Source organism: Mobula birostris, chromosome 8 (genome assembly GCF_030028105.1).
Source record: "Mobula birostris isolate sMobBir1 chromosome 8, sMobBir1.hap1, whole genome shotgun sequence".
Lineage (NCBI taxonomy): Eukaryota > Metazoa > Chordata > Chondrichthyes > Myliobatiformes > Myliobatidae > Mobula > Mobula birostris.
This window is the reverse complement of record NC_092377.1, coordinates 164,637,564-164,659,032: the sequence shown is the minus strand read 5'-3', so window position 1 is coordinate 164,659,032 and position 21,469 is coordinate 164,637,564. Positions and strand designations below refer to the sequence as shown.

Sequence of the window (21,469 nt, the reverse complement as noted above, 5' to 3'; positions counted from 1 at the left end):
AAGGCCGAAGTAGAATGGATGTGGAGAGGATGTTTCCCGGAGGGGGTGTCTAGGATCAGGGGGCACAGCCTTAGAATAGAGCAACTCCGTCCCTTTAGAACAGAGATGAGGAGGAAGTTCTTCAACAAGAGGGTGGTGAATTGGTGGAACCCATTGCCAGAGATGGCTGTGGAGGGCAAGTCATTGGCGGAGATTGATAGGTCCTTGATTGGTAAGGGTGTCAGAGGTTACAGGGAGAAGCAGGAGACTGGGGTTGAGAGGGATAATAAATCAGCCTTGATGGAATGACATAGCTGACTCAGTTGGCTAATTCTGCACCCTTGCCTCATGGTCTTATGGTCTAATAAAAATGGAGGGTTATGTGAGAGGGAAGAGTTTGATCTTGGAGTGGGTTAAAGGGTCAGCTCAACATTGTGGGCTGAAAGGCCTGTATTGTGCTGTACTGGTCTATGTTCTGTGGTTGCGCAGAGACTTTGGACTGAGCAGCTCTGTGTTGCTGTGACTATCTGCCAAGATACTGAGCCTCTCTGGAGTTGACCAAATTGAACAACTTGGTTCTTGGCCCAAAATATTACTGGTTATTCCTCTCCATACAGGCTGCCTGACCCGCTGAATTTCTCCAGACTTTGTTTGTGTGTTGCTGTGGATTTCCGTCATCTGCAGACTCTCTTGTGTCCGAACAGTTTGTGTTGTTTTTCTCACCCTAGCCCTCTCTCTCTCTCTCTCCCCTCAGGTCCTATATGGCCATCCCTGCTTCCTCGTGGGTGGATGATTTTATTGACTGGCTAAACCCCATGTCACGTTGCTGTAGAACCTTCATCCTTGGACCCAATGCTGGCCAATTCTGCCCAGCTACCAATGGTATGCACTCTTTCCCACCCGTGTGAGGTCTCTTTGCTCAATGCCCATGGCATTGGATCCGGTGATTTGGGTTCTTCAGAAGTAAAGAACGAGGCGTGAAACGTGTTGCTTTCTGCCATTTCTTGAGTGTTACAAGAGCAAAGGATGAACAAAGAAAATGACAAAGAACAAAGACATTGCGGTCGCTCTGTATAAAAACTAGCTCAGACTCAAAAGATTACAAAGCATTGCATGAAAACGTAAACCCAAGAGATTCTACAGATGCTGGAGGAACTCGGCAGGTCAGGGGGCATCTATGAAGCCCCCCCTCACCCCTGCTGGGGCATAGGCCACCAACAGTATCTCACCAGAGTCTTCTGCCTTGGACCAGTCTTTCCCGTTGTCTCTGGGGTAGTCCATCTTCCTGCTGTATCCTTCCTCTCCCAGGGCTGAGGTCTTTGGAGCTTCTTCTCTGTAACACTGGGTTTTCACAGGATGGAGTTGCCCAACCCCCCGTCCTTTCACAGGTGGGCTAGGGACCGTCCAAGGCAACTTCTACGGAGGCGAATATACGGTTGGAAGTTTCAGGCCGAGTCCTGATGAATGGTCTCGGCCCGAACGTTGACTGTTTACTCCTCTCCTCTCCATAGATGCTGCCTGGCCTGCAGAGTTCCTCCAGTATTTTGTATATTTTACGATAACAAATAGACTATGAAATAGCCAGGTTCAAAAGACATGACACCTGCTGCAGAAAAACAAAGAAGCTTACAGAAGCAGCTATGTTACAATTACTGGAAAATTCACTTCACAGTTATACATAAATACTGGCAATTAGATCAACACTCTTACAGGTCAGGGGTCAGGGTTCAGGGTTCAATTCCAGTGCAGTCGATATGGAGTTGGTACATTCCTTCCTGCGACTATGTGGTTTTTGTAGAAAACATAGAAAACCTACAGCACAATACAGGCCTTTCGGCCCATGATGTTGTGCCAAACATGTACGTACTTTAGAAATGGGTTACCTGTAGCCTCCACCACCGTCACCGTCGCCGGCAGCCCATTTCCACGCACTCACCACTCTCTGCTTAAAAAAACTGACCCTGACATCTCCTCTGTACCTACTTCATCTGGGTGGTGGTTTTCTGTGAGGGACTGATCTGTATCCAGAGCTGTCTGCCTTGAGGGCAGAGCAGTTACCGTGCCCAGCTGTGATGCTTTGAGATAGGATGCTGTCAGTAGTGCATCTGTAAATGTTGGTGAGGGTCAACGGAGAGGTACTGAGTTTCCTTAGCCTTCTGAGGGAGTAGAGGCGCTCGGTGTGCTCTCTTGGCCGTAGCATCTCCTCTGAGGCTGGAGTGTGGGAGTGTGAGGGAGTCATTTTAATTTGCCACCTGCAGAATGAATAGCATTGTAATCACCGAAGTGAGAAGCTAGTTACACGGGAACCCACCACGTTAAAAGCCACACAGCTGGAAGTGCCGCTACCTCAGCCTGCCAGAGACCCAGGTTCGAGCCTGACCACTAATACTGCCCGTGTGGAGTTTGCACATTCTCCCTGTGGCCATGCGAGTTTCATACGTGGAGCAATCCATGTTCCAGGCCTGTTTCCGTTCTGTACGTGGAAATACATACAAAACCATGTCAGACATCCCACCCTGCAAAAACTCATTTCAGGGAGGTAGCACTATCAATTTGCGGGAGACTCCCGGAACTTCCAGGAGAGGTGGGATGTCTGCAATAGAGTAGCTCCTTAACAGCTAGCCAGCTAGTTTAAATAACGTTAGCTATGCTAATGAACGAATGACACCTGTTAAACTCACCTCAACATGTCTTTTACAGTCTTAACCCACCATGGGCAATAGAAAAGTCACTGTTGCAAACAGTGCAGCGAGCAACACTGTCATTATTTTTGACCCCTATTAGGCAGGGGTACACTTTAGTGTAGTCTGGGGAGACGTACGTTTCATATTTTCTTTTTTTTGGAACACTCTGCCATGGCGCACTCTCACGCTCTCTCTCTCTCGCTCGCTCTCAAAAAAATTGATTTCCATGATATTGTATATAATTTGCGGGCATCAGGGAGCCACTATTAATATGTGGGAGACTCCCGGAACTTCCGGGAGAGGTGGGATCTCTGCCATGTACAGCTTTCCCCTGTGACATGGGGCTGCCAAGTGACTCTTGCTTCTGCTTTCTGGTCTTCAGATAAACTGTTCTGTGCGAAGAAATGCCTCCCGCCGAACCTCAGTGGCATCATCAGACCAACCACTGGGAAGTTTAACAAGTTCCTACCCTACTTTCTGAATGATACCCCCACGCTGGAGTGCTCCAAGGGGTAAGTAACCCTCACCGAACATGGGCTGGGCTGCGTCTGCAGCCTCGTGAACAATCAACGCAGGACAGTATAGCACTGGGACAGGCCCTTCGGCCTGCAAAGTCTCTGCTAACCATGATGCTACTGGTCTGCACACAGCTCAGAGCATTATGGGATTCAGCCTCCTTTCCATTAACTCTGCCCACGTTTTCAAGGCAGCCAGCACAATCACGTGAGGAACATTATATTAAAGATTAATTCTGTGTTCTTCCCTGACTCAGCCAAGGGTATCTGCATATGTATTCAGAAACAAAGGGAGGCACTGCACCCGTGGTAAAATACACGAACACTCTTTGTTGGAGTTATAGAAGCAGAAATGGCGGTTAATGAAATAGCAGTACAGAAAACAAACTAATATTTATCCTCAACATGAGCAAATCTGCAGATGCTGGAAATCCAAGCAATTTATACAAAATGCTGGAACTCTGCAGGCCAGGCTGCAGCAATGGAAAAGAGTAGATAGCTGACGTTTCGGGGTGAGACCCTTCCTGCACTGAACGGGCTGATCTGCAGAATGCCAGAGGGAACCACAAATCCAAAACCTTCCCTGCAGCCTTCTCTCTCTCTTTCTCTCACCCTCTCAACTCACTCTCACTTTCTCGACATACCTTTTTTTAGATTAGATTAGATTATGAAGACACGCAGTCCTCTTTTACTGTCATTTAGTAATGCATGCATTAAGAAATGATACAATATTCCTCCGGTGTGATATCACAAAATACAGGACAAACCAAGACTGAAAAAACTGACAAAACCACATAATTATAACATATAGGTACAACAGTGCAACAATACCATAACTTGATGAAGAACAGTCCATGGCACAGTAAAAGAGTTCAAAGTCTCTCGAATGTCCCACATCTCATGCAGACGGGAGAAGGAAGAAAACTCTCCCTGCCATGCTGACCACAGTCCGGCTCTGAGTCATCCGAAAACTTCGAGCCTCCGATCAGCCCTCCGACACCAAGTACCGAGCACCATCGCTATCCGAACGATTCGACCTCAATCTTGGTCGCCAGCAGCAGGCAAAGCCGGGGATTTTGGGGCCTATCCTCCGGAAGATTCTTGATCGCCCAGTAACAGTGGCAGTGAACTGGCGTTTCAGAAATTTCTCCAGATGTTCCTCTGCTCTCACGTCTGTCTCCATCAAATCAGAATTGTCCACGGCCCCTATTTAACCGATACGATATCATTTTCACCGGACAACTGTCCCTATCTTCTCCAACTCTTAGCACAGGTACTGCCCGTGACCAAGCCTAAGGGAAAATCTCTCCCCTTGCACAAAAAAAGTGCTCCTTTTTCTACCCTTGAAGACCCATCCCCTCAAGACTCAAAGATAACTTTTACCCCAGGATTTTCCTGTAATAAGACGCCATTCGGTACCTATATCTACATAATGACTTCACCTTCCCTCGACTTACATGCGCTAAGTCCTGAAGAAGGAATTCAGCTCGAAATATCGACTGTTTATTAATTTCCATAGATGCTGCCTGACCTGCTGAGTTCCTCCAGCATTTTGTGTGTGTTATTCTGGATTTCCAGCACCCGGACAGGTACATGAATGGTAGGGGCTACAGTCCTAGAGCAGGTCGATGGGAGTAGGTAGCTTAAATGGTTTGGCACGGACTAGATGGGCCAAAGGACCTATTTCTGTGCTGTACTTTTCTATGACTTTATGATCTGAGTGAACAGCGCGCAAGGCAAGTTTTTCACTCGTCATGCATACTGTCACAGTATTGATTGCTGGCGCTAAGAATTTCGCTAGTCGGTATACTAAAGTGCCTATTTAAACACTCTTAAATGTTGCGATTTTACTCAGTGGCCTCTTTATTAGGTACACCTGTACGCCTGCTCATTAATGCAAATATCTAATCAGCCAATCATGGCAGCAACTCAATGCATAAAAGCATACAGACATGGTCAAGAGGTTCAGTTGTTCAGACCAAACATCAGAATGGGGCAGAAATGTGATCTAAGTGACTTTGACTATGGAATGATTGTTGGTGCCAGATGGGGTGGTTTGAGTATCTCAGAAACTGCTGAGCTCCTGGGATTTTCATCCACAACAGTGCCTAGATTTTACAGAGAGTGGTGCAAAAAGACAAAAAAAAAATCCAGTGAGAGCGAGGTCGGAGGAGAATGGCCAGACTGGTTCACGTTGACAGATGTGCTGGAGGCAGCCCAAAGGTGTTGCCATAAGACTGCAAGAGTTAGGAACAGAATTAGGCCATTCGGCCTATCAAATATGCTGCACCATTAAACCATCGTGTTCCCTTTCAACCCCATTCTCCTGCCCTGTTCCTGTAACCTTTGACACCCTGACTAATCAAGAACCTATCGAACTCCACTTTAAATATACCCAATGTCCGTGGCAATGAATTCCACAGATTCACCACCCTCTGGCTAAAGAAATTCCTCCTCATCTCTGTTCTAAAGGGACGTCCTTGTGTCCTCTGTTCCTAGACTCCTCCCCCACCATAGGAATCATCCTCTCTACAACCTCTAGTCAGGCCTTTCAATATTCGATAGGTTTCATTCTTCTAAACTGCAGTGAGTACAGGCCCAGAACCTTATTTCTGATGTCAACATAGCACGCCCACAACATTCTAATCAGTACTAACCCATATGATTTGGAACATGGGGGGAAACTGTAGCACCCAGAGGAAACCCCCGCAGTCACAGGGAGAACGTACAAACTCCAGCATCGGGAATTGAACCTGGGAATTGAATATGACAGGGTTTTTTGTTAAAGTGTTGACAGTTATGAGACCAAAGACCATAAGATATTGGAGCATAATTTATATGTACTTTGATAATAAAAATACTTTGAACTTTTGTGTAGGCAGAAGAGATTAATTGACCATCTAATTACTAATTTATTTGGGAGCAGCACAACACTGTGGGCTGAAGGGCCTGTTCCTGTGCTGTACAGTTCTCAGTTCTGTCTTCTATTTGTTACGTTTTATTTTTCAGGGGTTTGGGAGCCTATGGGAACGCTGTGAGGAGAGGTGAAGGAGGGGAAATTTTGGGTAAGTGTGGAGGGTAGTCTCATGGGGGAATGCTTTTGTGTCCTTGCGGTAAATCACACACACAGAGTGCAGTAGATAATAATCATAAGAGATTCTGCAGATGTTGGAAATGCAGAGAAACACAGACACACACACAGACACACACACACACACACACACACACACACACACACCACACACACAGACACACACACACACCCCACACACACACACCACACACACAGGCACACCCCCACACAGACACACATACCACACACACACACACACCCCCACACAGACACACATACCACACACACACACACACACCCCACACACACACACACAGACACACCCCCACACAGACACACATACCCCACACACACACACACACACCCCACACAGACACACATACCACACACACACACACCACCACACACACACCCACACCCCACACACACACACACACACACACACACCACCACACACACCCACACACACACACCCCACACACACACACACACACACCACCACACACACACAGACACCCCCCCCCCACACACACACACACACAGACACCACCCCTGCACACACACACACAACTCCCCCACACACACACACACACAGACACATACACACACAATGGTGGAGGAAATGTGGGTGCCACAGTTGCTCAGCAGTTAGCACGATGCCAGCAAAGCTCCCAGCGTTGGACGTCGGAGTTCAGTTCCAGCATCCTCTGTCAGCAAGTTTGCATCTTCCTTCCCGTGTGTGCTCGGGTTTTACCCCGGCTGCTCCGGTTTCATCGTACAGACCAAAGACGTACCGGAAAACTACCGATTGGTAGTTTAATCCTAGTCAACCCCATGATTAGGCTAGGATTAAAGGGGGGATTGCTGGGTGTTGTGACTCAAAGGGCCAGAAGGACCAGTTCCACGCTGAATCTCTAAATAATAAATAAATAGGAACACATAATTCAGCAGGTGAAGTAGCATCTACAGAGAAGAATAAACAGTCCACGTTTCGGGCCTTCATCAGGAGTCATTTTGAATACAGCAGATACCTCAGCCCTAGAAAGAATGTGTATCATCACACCCACTCAGACTGAACAGTGTCAACCCACCACCACAATGAGATCAGACCCACACACTCAGATCAGGCACACACACTCAGATCAGGCACACACGCTCAGATCAGGCACACACGCTCAGATCAGACCCACACAATCAGATCAGACACACACACACACTCAGATCAGACACACACACTCAGATCAGACACACACTCAGATCAGACCCACACACTCAGATCAGACCCACACACTCCGATCAGACCCACACAATCAGATCAAACCCCCACACTCAGATCAGACACACACGCTCAGATCAGATACACACACTTCAAGATTTCAAGAAACTTCAGCTTTTCTGTTCAACATAAGGGATGCCTCAGGAATATTGTAACTCTTAAATGTATAGATAGATTATTTCAGTGGCGACTGCCTGTGCTCGACACTGTTCAACGTGGGGTGGCTGATGTGCGGGCAGCAGCTACACCGTCCTTGACAGATCAGTGTCAGGGTTTAGTGACGTGGAGTACAAGACGACCGGGGACCCTTCACTCCTGTCGCCTTCCTCCGTCTTCACCGCCACTGTGATGTGATCACCTTCCGCCAGCTCCAGCATTGTAGTCTTGTTTGGATTGCTCTTTGCCTGGATCCTCTCCCTTGACCTTACTGCCACGGGTGACCCCAGCAGGAGCTAAACACCAGGCAGAATCGCTCTTCGCCGGGATTCTTCCGATCTCAAGAACTCAGAAGCCTCTTCACTGTGACAAGGTGACAAGCTTCATGGAAGAACTCTTAGATACAAGCATGAGAGGCACAAGGTTTCTCATGTGGATAAGAAGAAAACCAAAATCCCATCTCACTCGATGTTCCCGTTCCAGCTCGTAATCCTGTGATTGCTAAGTATCCGAACATCAACCCAACTGCCTGTTGAATGGGGCAGACCATGTTAAATATTCATAGTTTCACACTGTTACGGTGCAGGCAAACACCCCCCCCGAGAGAGTGCGTCTCCCACCGGAGCAGTCGTTCTCCCAGATTCCACCCTAGCGGGGTCACCTAAGCGTGGCGTGGTAACGTAACGTTATTACGACACCAGTAATTGTGATCTGGGTTCAATTCCCGCTGCTGCCTGTAAGGAGTTTGTATGTTCTCTCTGTGACCGCGCGGATTTCCTCTGGGTGCTCTGGTTTCCTCCCACATTCCAAGGAGTACGGGTCGGTATGTTGTGGGCGTGCTACGTTGGCGCCAGAAGCATGGCGGTACTTGCGGGCTGCCCCCAGCACATCCTCGCACTGTGTTGGTTGTTGATGCAAATGCCGTCTCTTGTGTCTCCGTTCCACCGCCCCACTGCAAAGTCTTTTTGTGGGACTCCGACTTGGAAGCAGTTTTCCTCGCTTTCCCCCCGGTGGTTCTGTGTGACCCTCTCTCTGTGCCCCTCTATTCGTCTCGGGCTCTTACACAGGGTCCCCAGGCAGGGCTTCAGCAATTCCTTTCCTCCAGAGTTCCACTAACATTGCTCGTTGTTCACCAGGGCTTCATTAGACTTGCCTCTGTTCTTCTAAATTCCTATATGGACCGAAGCTCCAACTCTTTATTCCTTTCCATAGATGCTGCCTGACCTGCTGAGTTCCTCCAGTGTTGTTTATTATTTATTACTTATTGAGATACAGCATGGAATAGGGCCTTCTGGCCCTTCGAGCCGTGCTGCCCAGCAATCCCCCGATTTAACCCTATCTTAATCACGGGACAATTTACAATGACCGATGGGTACGTCTTTGGACTGTGGGTGGAAACCGGAGCATCCGGAGGAAACCCATGTGGTCACGGAGAGACAGAGAAACAGTGGCCGGAATTGAACCCGGGTCACTGGTGCTGTAAAGTGTATGCCACTGTGCCATAGTGTTGCTCTGGATTTCCAGCATCTACAGAATCTCTTGTTGCTTATCCAGTTCAATCAAGATAAAAGTTTATTTGTTGTGAAGTGCATCGTTTGCATTAACAACCAATGCAATCTAAGGATGTGCTGGGGGCTGCCCGCAAGTGGTGTCTCCCGCCCCCTTCATTACATGCCCGCTACGACAATCCCCTCCTCCCTTTACAGTCTGCTCACTCCAGGCTCTGTCTTGGCCACCTTAACTATCTACCCCAGCTGCCTGCTCTCTACACGGTCAGTCCCGATGCAGGCTCTGGACCTGAAACATCGACAGTTTGGCCTACCACCACCACAGATGTTTCTTGGCTTGCAGGTTCCCCGTTGCTCCAGATTCCTTCATCTGCAATACCTCCTATCTCCTCTTTTTCACCGCCTACAGTTCTCCGATCTCCTTCCCTTAACACTCCCTCATGGTAAACCAGAGTCCCTTTGGCCTTGTTAATTGCTCCTCGGCGTGCTAATCTCACTCCTGTGTTGTTAACCAGCCTCCAGATTCATGGCATATCACACACCTCTGAAAAACTCCCTGGAATACACCGCGGCACTGAAGGCAGCTCGAGTGATCGCCGACAGTATCACAGAAACCATGAGAAAGGTTCCGGGGACAGACCCAAGCTTCGAAGTCTTCCCTTACTCGTACGTTTATGTATACTTTTGAAGATGACAGCTGATTAATCAATTGGGTATTTGGTCTCTTTCTAATAACTTGCATTCCTTAATTCCACACTCAGCCCGGGGCTGGGGGATGGGGGCTGTTCTACCTTCATGTACATGAAGAACAGGGTAACTGGAGGGAGGGTAGGTAGGATCAATCAGGGTTAAAGGAGGAAACATACCTGGAGTCAGAGGAGGTAGGGGAAGTCCTTAATGAATACTTTGCTTCAGTCTTCACCAATGAGAGGGATCTTGGCAAACGTGAGGACAGCATTCTTGAGAACAAATGAGGATGAGATTATTGTCAGAATTTCGATAGCAGGTTACACTCTTAGCTATATTAAACCCAGATTCTATGAAACAAAATCAGGTTTATTATCACTGACATACGTCATGAAATTTGTTATTTTATGTGGCAGTACAGTTATTGTAATGTGCCCTGTCGAATGACATCATCATTATGTGCCCTGTCATATGAAATCATCATTATGTGCCGTGTGGTATGATTGGCCGATCCTGGTCCTCGCTCCATGACCATGATTGCTCTTGACAAATTTTCCTAAAGAAGTGGTTTGCCATTGCCTTCTTCTGGGCAGTGTCCTTACAAGATGAGAGACCCCAGCCATTATCAATACTCTTCACAGATTGTCTGCCTGGTGTCAGTGGTCACATAACCAGGACTTGTGATCTGCACTGGCTGCTCATATGACCATCCACCACCTGCACATCTCTATCAATTCCCGTACCAAACCATGATGAAAGCAGTCAGGATACTGGTTGGGTTGAGCTGCTCCCTGATCTTGGAAATTTACTTGCAAACGTCCATCACCATGTGAGAAGACATTGTCAGTGATCAAACGCATAGACCTGTTTCCTATTTATGAGCCGATGTGGGCAGAGTTCCAGACCACAAAGCACAAAGTTCACCACAATCAGCGACGAGATTTCCTCCCTACATCACGATCGAGTTTCTGAAATGACGTCCAGTCAGCTGATTGAAAAGCATATAAAGGCCAAGCATTCGGAGGACACGCCACAATCAGCAGCGCACTGACGGTGACTTCCCGCATGGTGATGAAAACTGCGAAGTTCAGAGAACAACTCAACCCAACCATCAACCGCCAGAGATACACATCTTCCAAAGTATTTCCGGTCAGGATACGTTCAACAGTGGATATTTCTCAGAGTGTTGAGTAACATGCAAGAATGATTTCTCCTCGGAGGGTCACAATTTTTTGGGACTTTCTTCCTGATTAGGCAGCGGGAGTAGACAATCTGAATATTTTTAAGGTGGGCAGATGCGAGGGGCTGAGAGTTACTGAGGGTGAACACCAAGGTGGAGCTGAGGTTACCTCAGATCAGGCATGACTTTATCACATGGGTGACCAGGATTGGATGGGGGTAGGTGTCAGGAGCCAAACCCTCCTCATTAATTTGCTTTTGTGCTACAGAGAAGCAGTGAATCAAGTTAAGTCAAGTTGAGCTTATTATAGAACATAGCACATTACAGGCCCTTCGGCCCACGATGTCCTGCTGACCCTCAAACCCTGCCTCCCATATAACCCCCCACCTTAAATTCCTCCATATACCTGTCTAGTAGTCTCTTAAACTTCACTAGTGTATCTGCCTCCACCACTGACTCAGGCAGTGCATTCCACGCACCAACCACTCTCTGAGTAAAAAACCTTCCTCTAATATCCCCCTTGAACTTCCCACCCCTTACCTTAAAGCCATGTCCTCTTGTATTAAGCAGTGGTGCCCTGGGGAAGAGGCGCTGGCTATCCACTCTATCTACTCCTCTTATTATCTTGTACACCTCTATCATGTCTCCTCTCATCCTCCTTCTCTCCAAAGAGTAAAGCCCTAGCTCCCTTAATCTCTGATCATAATCCATACTCTCTAAACCAGGCAGCATCCTGGTAAATCTCTTCTGTACCCTTTCCAATGCTTCCACATCCTTCCTATAGTGAGGCGACCAGAACTGGACGCAGTACTCCAATTGTGGCCTAACCAGAGTTCTATAGAGCTGCATCATTACATCGCAACTCTTAAACTCTGTCCCTGAACTTATGAAAGCTAACACCCCATAAGCTTTCTTAACTACCCTATCTACCTGTGAGGCAACTTTCAGGGATCTGTGGACATGTACCCTCAGATCCCTCTGCTCCTCCACACTACCAAGTATCCTGCCATTTACTTTGTACTCTGCCTTGGAGTTTGTCCTTCCAAAGTGTACCACTTCACACTTCTCCGGGTTGAACTCCATCTGCCACTTCTCAGCCCACTTCTGCATCCTATCAATGTCTCTCTGCAATCTTTGACAATCCTCTAGACTATCTACAACACCACCAACCTTTGTGTCGTCTGCAAACTTGCCAACCCACCCTTCTACCCCCACATCCAGGTCGTTAATAAAAATCACGAAGAGTAGAGGTCCCAGAACAGATCCTTGTGGGACACCACACCCTCCAATCTGATTGTACTCCCTCCACCACGACCCTCTGCTTTCTGCAGGCAAGCCAATTCTAAATCCACCTGGCCAAACTTCCCTGGATCCCATGCCTTCTGACTTTCTGAATAAGCCTACCGTGTGGAACCTTGTCAAATGCCTTACTAAAATCCATGTAGTTCATGTGCACGAGGTAGGGACATAAAGAAAACCCTGTTTGCAGCAGCATCCCGCACCTGGAGAGAGTGGACATGGAGAGGAAGTTTCCAGTAGTGGGGGAGTCTAGGATCAGAAGGCACAGCCTCAGAGTACGAGGATGTCCCCTCAGAACAGAGATCCATCAACCTCTGACTCATTTCTTTAGTGTGAGAGTGATGAATCTCTGGACTTCATTGCTACAGATGGCCAAGTCACCAGAGAGCACAGCCTCTGACGTGAAGAATGTCCCTTTAGAACAGAGATGAGGAGGAATTTCTTTAGCCAGAGGGTGGTGAATCTGTGGAATTCATCGCTACTGACGGCTGTGGAGGCCAAGTCATTGGGTATATTTGGTGGAGGTTGATGTGTTCTTGATTAGTCAGGGAGTCAAAAGTTACGGGGAGAAGGCAGGACAATAGGAGTGGGAGGAATAATAAATCAGCCATGTTGGAACAGCAGAGTAGAGTCAATGGGCTGAATGGCCTAATTCTGCTCCTATGTCTTGTGGTCATTAAACAGTATTTAACATGGAAGGCAAAGGATACAGGGTAAAGGACATGAGATGGGGTTGAGAGGGATAATTTTACTCCTGTGTCTTATGGTTTTATGATAGATGCAGAGAACACTTTGGAGCGAAGGAGGATAGGAGGCAACTTGATAGAGATGTGCAAAGTGAGAAGAAGCTTAAATTGAGTAGATACCCATTCTCCCAGGTGGAAATGACTAATACTAAGGGGAACAATTTTAAGGTGATTGGAGGAAACTATAGGGGGGGATATCAGAGATAATACTTTTACACAGAGTGTGGGTGTGCGGAACGGGCTGCCGGAGATGGTGGTAGTCGCAGATACGATAGGGCACATGGATGCTAGAAAAACGGAGGGCTATGTGAGAGGGAAGGGTTAGATTGATCTTAGAGGAGGTTAAAAGGTCATTACGATAAGGTGGGCTGAAGGGCCTGTACTGTGCTGTAACGTTCTGTGTTCTAACATAAGTTATACAAGACAGTGAAGAAAATTATGTTGCAAATCAATATATCCCAGTAAGCCACACAGACAAGTCTACAGTGGTGCAAGAGGTGGTCAGTAGTGTTCTGTTGCTGAGAGACAGATAATCTGGGGGTAGATGAGGAGAGAGTGTGTGTGCTGGTACCTAGAACAATATGGTCTCCACTAAGTTTGTTGGATCTGGATCATCTCAGTATAAGGGATCTCCCATAACCAGGAGGAGGTGAAGATGAAGTTCTTCTTTCATCAGTCTGTGGAAGTCTCTGCTTGACTATAGAAGAACATAGTACAGCACAGTACAGGCCCTTCGGCCCACAATGTTGTGCCGACCCTTAAACCCTGCCTCCCATAATAGAACATAGAATGGTACTATCAGTCTTATTTTGCCCCCATTTGCACAAGACGTACAAGTGGAGAAAGCCCTCGTTGTTCCCAGCCTGGCCCCCAGAAGACAGGCTGGTTAATTCAGCTGAACCAGTGCCCAGTCCCATGATTTAACAGGGAAGGTCTATAAGCAGAGTTGGCATCTGTTGGGGGGAGGGGGGGCAGTTAGAGGGGCCGGTGTGTACTGCGAAAGGGGGTGGGGAACAAGCTATGGGAATGTACGGATTGTGGAATTACAAACTGCATGGAAAGGGCACTGCAGAAAAATCCAAAATTCAGCCAGGCTGTTAGTGGAAGTTTATGTCTGTAAGGTGCGTGCATGCTTGTGTGACTGTGTGTCTGCAAGAGAGAGACTGAGCGTATGGTTAATGTTGTATGTATTACTGTGCATGGGTGGGATTGTACGTGAGGGTGGGACTGAGCACGGGTGGGTGCGATTGTGTGTGAGTGCGTTTGTATGGGTCGGCGGGGATTGTGCCATTCAGTGGGATTGTGTACGGGTGGGATTGTGAGTGGGTGGGTTTGTGTACGGGTGGGATTGTGAGTGAGTGGGTTTGTGTACGGGAGGGATTGTGAGTGAGTGGGTTTGTGTACGGGTGGGATTGTGCCATTCAGTGGGATTGTGTACGGGTGGGATTGTGCAGAGTGGGTTTGTGTACGGGTGGGATTGTGAGTGAGTGGGGTTGTGTACGGGTGGGATTGTGCAGAGTGGGTTTGTGTACGGGTGCGATTGTGCAGAGTGGGTTTGTGTACGGGTGGGATTGTGAGTGAGTGGGTTTGTGTACGGGTGGGATTGTGAGTGAGTGGGTTTGTGTACGGGTGGGATTGTGAGTGAGTGGGTTTGTGTACGGGTGGGATTGTGAGTGAGTGCATTTGTGTACGGGTGGGATTGTGAGTGAGTGGGATTGTGTACGAGTGGGATTGTGCAGAGTGGGTTTGTGTACGGGTGGGATTGTGCAGAGTGGGTTTGTGTACGGGTGGGATTGTGAGTGAGTGGGTTTGTGTACGGGTGGGATTGTGAGTGAGTGGGTTTGTGTACGGGTGGGATTGTGAGTGAGTGGGTTTGTGTACGAGTGGGATTGTGCAGAGTGGGTTTGTGTACGGGTGGGATTGTGAGTGAGTGGGTTTGTGTACGGGTGGGATTGTGAGTGAGTGGGTTTGTATACGGATGGGATTGTGCGGAGTGGGATTGTGTACGGGTGCGATTGTGCGGAGTGGGTTTGTGTACGGGTGGGATTGTGAGTGAGTGGGATTGTGAACGGGGGGGATTGTGCGGAGTGGGTTTGTGTACGGGTGGGATTGTGAGTGAGTGGGTTTGTGTACGGGTGGGATTGTGAGTGAGTGGGTTTGTGTACAGGTGGGATTGTGCAGAGTGGGTTTGTGTACGGGTGGGATTGTGCAGAGTGGGTTTGTGTACGGGTGGGATTGTGAGTGAGTGGGTTTGTGTACGGGTGGGATTGTGCAGAGTGGGTTTGTGTACGGGTGGGATTGTGCAGAGTGGGTTTGTGTACGGGTGGGATTGTGAGTGAGTGGGTTTGTGTACGGGTGGGATTGTGAGTGAGTGGGTTTGTGTACGGGTGGGATTGTGAGTGAGTGGGTTTGTGTACGGGTGGGATTGTGCAGAGTGGGTTTGTGTACGGGTGGGATTGTGAGTGAGTGGGTTTGTGTACGGGTGGGATTGTGAGTGAGTGGGTTTGTGTACGGGTGGGATTGTGAGTGAGTGGGTTTGTGTACGGGTGGGATTGTGAGTGAGTGGGTTTGTGTACGGGTGGGATTGTGAGTGAGTGGGTTTGTGTACGGGTGGGATTGTGCAGAGTGGGTTTGTGTACGGGTGGGATTGTGAGTGACTGGGTTTGTGCACGGGTGGGATTGTGCAGAGTGGGTTTGTGTACGGGTGGGATTGTGAGTGAGTGGGTTTGTGTACGGGTGGGATTGTGCAGAGTGGGTTTGCATACGGGTGGGATTGTGCAGAGTGGGTTTGTGTATGGGTGGGATTGTGAGTGAATGGGTTTGTGTACGGGTGGGATTGTGAGTGAGTGGGTTTGTGTACGGGTGGGATTGTGCGGAGTGGGTTTGTGTACGGGTGGGATTGTGAGTGAGTGGGTTTGTGTACGGGTGGGATTGTGCGGAGTGGGTTTGTGTACGGGTGGGACTGTGAGTGAGTGGGTTTGTATACGGGTGGGATTGTGCGGAGTGGGATTGTGTACGGGTGGGATTGTGCAGAGTGGGTTTGTGTACGGGTGGGATTGTGAGTGAGTGTGGTTGTGTACGGGTGGGATTGTGCAGAGTGGGATTGTGTACGGGTGGGATTGTGCAGAGTGGGATTGTGTACGGGTGGGATTGTGAGTGAGTGGGTTTGTGTACGGGTGGGATTGTGAGTGAATGGGTTTGTGTACGGGTGGGATTGTGCAGAGTGGGTTTGTGTACGGGTGGGATTGTGAGTGAGTGGGTTTGTGTACGGGTGGGATTGTGAGTGAGTGGGTTTGTGTACGGGTGGGATTGTGAGTGAGTGGGTTTGTGTACGGGTGGGATTGTGCAGAGTGGGTTTGTGTACGGGTGGGATTGTGAGTGAGTGGGTTTGTATACGGGTGGGATTGTGCGGAGTGGGATTGTGTACGGGTGGGATTGTGCGGAGTGGGTTTGTGTACGGGTGGGATTGTGCGGAGTCGGTTTGTGTACGGGTGGGATTGTGCAGAGTGGGTTTGTGTACGGGTGGGATTGTGAGTGAGTGGGTTTGTGTACGGGTGGGATTGTGAGTGAGTGGGTTTGTGTACGGGTGGGATCGTGAGTGAGCGGGTTTGTGTACGGGTGGGATTGTGCAGAGTGGGATTGTGTACGGGTGGGATTGTGAGTGAGTGGGTTTGTGTACGGGTGGGATTGTGCAGAGTGGGTTTGTGTACGGGTGGGATTGTGCAGAGTGGGTTTGTGTACGGGTGGGATTGTGAGTGAGTGGGTTCGTGTACGGGTGGGATTGTGCAGAGTGGGTTTGTGTACGGGTGGGATTGTGAGTGAGTGGGTTTGTGTACGGGTGGGATTGTGCGGAGTGGGATTGTGTACGGGTGGGATTGTGCGGAGTGGGTTTGTGTACGGGTGGGATTGTGAGTGAATGGGTTTGTGTACGGGTGGGATTGTGCGGAGTGGGATTGTGTACGGGTGGGATTGTGCAGAGTGGGTTTGTGTACGGGTGGGATTGTGAGTGAGTGGGTTTGTGTACGGGTGGGATTGTGCAGAGTGGGTTTGTGTACGGGTGGGATTGTGCGGAGTGGGTTTGTGTACGGGTGGGATTCTGAGTGAGTGGGTTTGTGTACGGGTGGGATTGTGCAGAGTGGGTTTGTGTACGGGTGGGATTGTGAGTGAGTGGGGTTGTGTACGGGTGGGATTGTGCAGAGTGGGTTTGTGTACGGGTGGGATTGTGCAGAGTGGGTTTGTGTACGGGTGGGATTGTGAGTGAGTGGGTTTGTGTACGGGTGGGATTGTGAGTGAGTGGGATTGTGTACGGGTGGGATTGTGAGTGAGTGGGTTTGTGTACGGGTGGGATTGTGAGTGAGTGGGTTTGTGTACGGGTGGGATTGTGAGTGAGTTTGTATATGGGTGGGATTCTGAGTGAGTGGGTTTGCGTACGGGTGGGATTGTGACTGAGTGGGTTTGTGTACGGGTGGGATTGTGAGTGAGTGGGTTTGTATACGGGTGGGATTGTGCGGAGTGGGTTTGTGTACGGGTGGGATTGTGAGTGAGTGGGTTTGTGTACGGGTGGGATTGTGAGTGAGTGGGTTTGTGTACGGGTGGGATTGTGAGTGAGTGGGTTTGTGTACGGGTGGGATTGTGACTGAGTTTGTATACGGGTGGGATTGTGAGTGAGTGGGTTTGTGTACGGGTGGGATTGTGAGTGAGTGGGTTTGTGTACGGGTGGGATTGTGAGTGAGTGGGTTTGTGTATGGGTGGGATTGTGCAGAGTGGGTTTGTGTACGGGTGGGATTGTGAGTGAGTGGGTTTGTGTACGGGTGGGATTGTGCAGAGTGGGTTTGTGTACGGGTGGGATTGTGCAGAGTGGGTTTGTGTACGGGTGGGATTGTGAGTGAGTGGGTTTGTGTACGGGTGGGATTGTGCAGAGTGGGTTTGTGTACGGGTGGGATTGTGAGTGAGTGGGATTGTGTACGGGTGGGATTCTGAGTGAGTGGGTTTGTTTACGGGTGGGATTGTGAGTGAGTGGGTTTGTGTACGGATGGGATTGTGCAGAGTGGGTTTGTGTACGGGTGGGATTGTGAGTGAATGGGTTTGTGTACGGGTGGGATTGTGCAGAGTGGGTTTGTGTACGGGTGGGATTGTGAGTGAGTGGGTTTGTGTACGGGTGGGATTCTGAGTGAGTGGGTTTGTGTACGGGTGGGATTGTGCAGAGTGGGTTTGTGTACGGGTGGGATTGTGAGTGAGTGGGTATGTGTACAGGTGGGATTGTGCAGAGTGGGTTTGTGTACGGGTGGGATTGTGAGTGAATGGGTTTGTGTACGGGTGGGATTGTGCAGAGTGGGTTTGTGTACGGGTGGGATTGTGAGTGAGTGGGTTTGTGTACGGGTGGGATTGTGAGTGAGTGGGTTTGTGTACGGGTGGGATTGTGCAGAGTGGGTTTGTGTACGGGTGGGATTGTGAGTGAGTGGGTATGTGTACGGGTGGGATTGTGCAGAGTGGGTTTGTGTACGGGTGGGATTGTGAGTGAATGGGTTTGTGTTCGGGTGGGATTGTGAGTGAGTGGGTTTGTGTACGGGTGGGATTGTGAGTGAGTGGGTTTGTGTACGGGTGGGATTGTGAGTGAGTGGGTTTGTGTACGGGTGGGATTGTGCAGAGTGGGTTTGTGTACGGGTGGGATTGTGCAGAGTGGGTTTGTGTACGGGTGGGATGGTGAGTGAGTGGGTTTGTGTACGGGTGGGATTCTGAGTGAGTGGGTTTGTGTACGGGTGGGATTGTGCAGAGTGGGTTTGTGTACGGGTGGGATTGTGAGTGAATGGGTTTGTGTACGGGTGGGATTGTGAGTGAGTGGGTTTGTGTACGGGTGGGATTGTGAGTGAGTGGGTTTGTGTACGGGTGGGATTGTGAGTGAGTGGGTTTGTGTACGGGTGGGATTGTGAGTGAGTGGGTTTGTGTACGGGTGGGATTGTGAGTGAGTGGGTTTGTGTACGGGTGGGATTGTGAATGAGTGGGTTTGTGTACGGGAGGGATTATGCAGAGTGGGTTTGTGTACGGGTGGGATTGTGAGTGAGTGGGTTTGTGTTCGGGTGGGATTGTGAGTGAGTGGGTTTGTGTACGGGTGGGATTGTGAGTGAGTGGGTTTGTATACGGGTGGGATTGTGCGGAGTGGGATTGTCTACGGGTGGGATTGTGCGGAGTGGGTTTGTGTACGGGTGGGATTGTGCAGAGTGGGTTTGTGTACGGGTGGGATTGTGAGTGAGTGGGTTTGTGTACGGGTGGGATTGTGAGTGAATGGGTTTGTGTACGGGTGGGATTGTGCGGAGTGGGATTGTGTACGGGTGGGATTGTGCGGAGTGGGTTTGTGTACGGGTGGGATTGTGCAGAGTGGGTTTGTGTACGGGTGTGATTGTGAGTGAGTGGGGTTGTGTACGGGTGGGATTGTGAGTGAGTGGGTTTGTGTACGGGTGGGATTGTGAGTGAGTGGGTTTGTGTACGGGTGGGATTGTGAGTGAGTGGGTTTGTGTACGGGTGGGGTTGTGAGTGAGTGGGTTTGTGTACGGGTGGGATTGTGAGTGAGTGGGTTTGTGTACGGGTGGGATTGTGAGTGAGTGGGTTTGTGTACGGGTGGGATTGTGAGTGAGTGGGTTTGTGTACGGGTGGGATTGTGAGTGAGTGGGTTTGTGTACGGGTGCGATTGTGAGTGAGTGGGTTTGTGTACGGGTGGGATTGTGCAGAGTGGGTTTGTGTACGGGTGGGATTGTGAGTGAATGGGTTTGTGTACGGGTGGGATTGTGCGGAGTGGGATTGTGTACGGGTGGGATTGTGCGGAGTGGGTTTGTGTACGGGTGGGATTGTGCAGAGTGGGTTTGTGTACGGGTGTGATTGTGAGTGAGTGGGGTTGTGTACGGGTGGGATTGTGAGTGAGTGGGTTTGTGTACGGGTGGGATTGTGAGTGAGTGGGTTTGTGTACGGGTGGGATTGTGAGTGAGTGGGTTTGTGTCCGGGTGGGATTGTGAGTGAGTGGGTTTGTGTACGGGTGGGATTGTGCAGAGTGGGTTTGTGTACGGGTGGGATTGTGAGTGAGTGGGTTTGTATACGGGTGGGATTGTGAGTGAGTGGGTTTGTGTTCGGGTGGTATTGTGAGTGAGTGGGTTTGTGTACGGGTGGGATTGTGAGTGAGTGGGTTTGTATACGGGTGGGATTGTGCGGAGTGGGATTGTGTACGGGAGGGATTGTGCGGAGTGGCTTTGTGTACGGGTGTGATTGTGCGGAGTGGGTTTGTGTACGGGTGGGATTGTGCGGAGTGGGTTTGTGTACGGGTGGGATTGTGAGTGAGTGGGTTTGTGTACGGGTGGGATTGTGAGTGAGTGGGTTTGTGTACGGGTGGGATTGTGAGTGAGTGGGTTTGTGTACGGGAGGGATTGTGAGTGAGTGGGTTTGTGTACGGGTGGGATTGTGAGTGAGTGGGTTTGTGTACGGGTGGGATTGTGAGTGAGTGGGTTTGTGTACGGGTGGGATTGTGCAGAGTGGGTTTGTGTACGGGTGGGATTGTGAGTGAGTGGGTTTGTGTACGGGTGGGATTGTGAGTGAATGGGTTTGTGTACGGGTGGGATTGTGAGTTAGTGGGTTTGTGTACGGGTGGGATTGTGAGTGAGTGGGTTTGTGTACGGGTGGGATTGTGCAGAGTGGGTTTGTGTACGGGTGGGATTGTGCAGAGTGGGTTTGTGTACGGGTGGGATTGTGAGTGAGTGTGTTTGTGTACGGGTGGGATTGTGCAGAGTGGGATTGTGTACGGGTGGGATTGTGAGTGAGTGGGTTTGTGTACGGGTGGGATTGTGCAGAGTGGGTTTGTGTACGGGTGTGATTGTGAGTGAGTGGGTTTGTATACGGGTGGGATTGTGAGTGAGTGGGTTTGTGTACGGGTGGGATTGTGAGTGAGTGGGTTTGTGTACGGGTGGGATTGTGCAGAGTGGGTTTGTGTACGGGTGGGATTGTGAGTGAGTGGGTTTGTGTACGGGTGGGATTGTGCAGAGTGGGTTTGTGTACGGGTGGGATTGTGCAGAGTGGGTTTGTGTACGGGTGGGATTGTGCAGAGTGGGTTTGTGTACGTGTGGGATTGTGAGTGAGTGGGTTTGTGTACGGGTGGGATTGTGAGTGAGTGGGTTTGTGTACGGGTGGGATTGTGAGTGGGTGGGTTTGTGCACGGGTGGGATTGTGAGTGAGTGGGTTTGTGTACGGGTGGGATTGTGAGTGAGTGGGTTTGTGTACGGGTGGGATTGTGAGTGAGTGGGTTTGTGTACGGGTGGGATTGTGCAGAGTGGGTTTGTGTACGGGTGGGATTGTGCAGAGTGGGATTGTGTACGGGTGGGATTGTG

General features: G+C 49.7%; 1 protein-coding gene across 1 annotated transcript in view; it reads left to right on the top strand.

The window, feature by feature from the left end:
* npc1l1 (NPC1-like 1) overlaps nt 1–21,469 on the top strand; it is an 81,507-nt gene that overhangs the window by 42,740 nt on the left and 17,298 nt on the right. The window contains exons 12-15 of the mRNA XM_072267263.1: nt 734–861; nt 3,046–3,175; nt 6,188–6,243; nt 9,707–9,857. Of these exons, the coding sequence (XP_072123364.1) occupies nt 734–861; nt 3,046–3,175; nt 6,188–6,243; nt 9,707–9,857 (465 nt within the window). The remainder of the gene's footprint in view (nt 1–733; nt 862–3,045; nt 3,176–6,187; nt 6,244–9,706; nt 9,858–21,469) is intronic.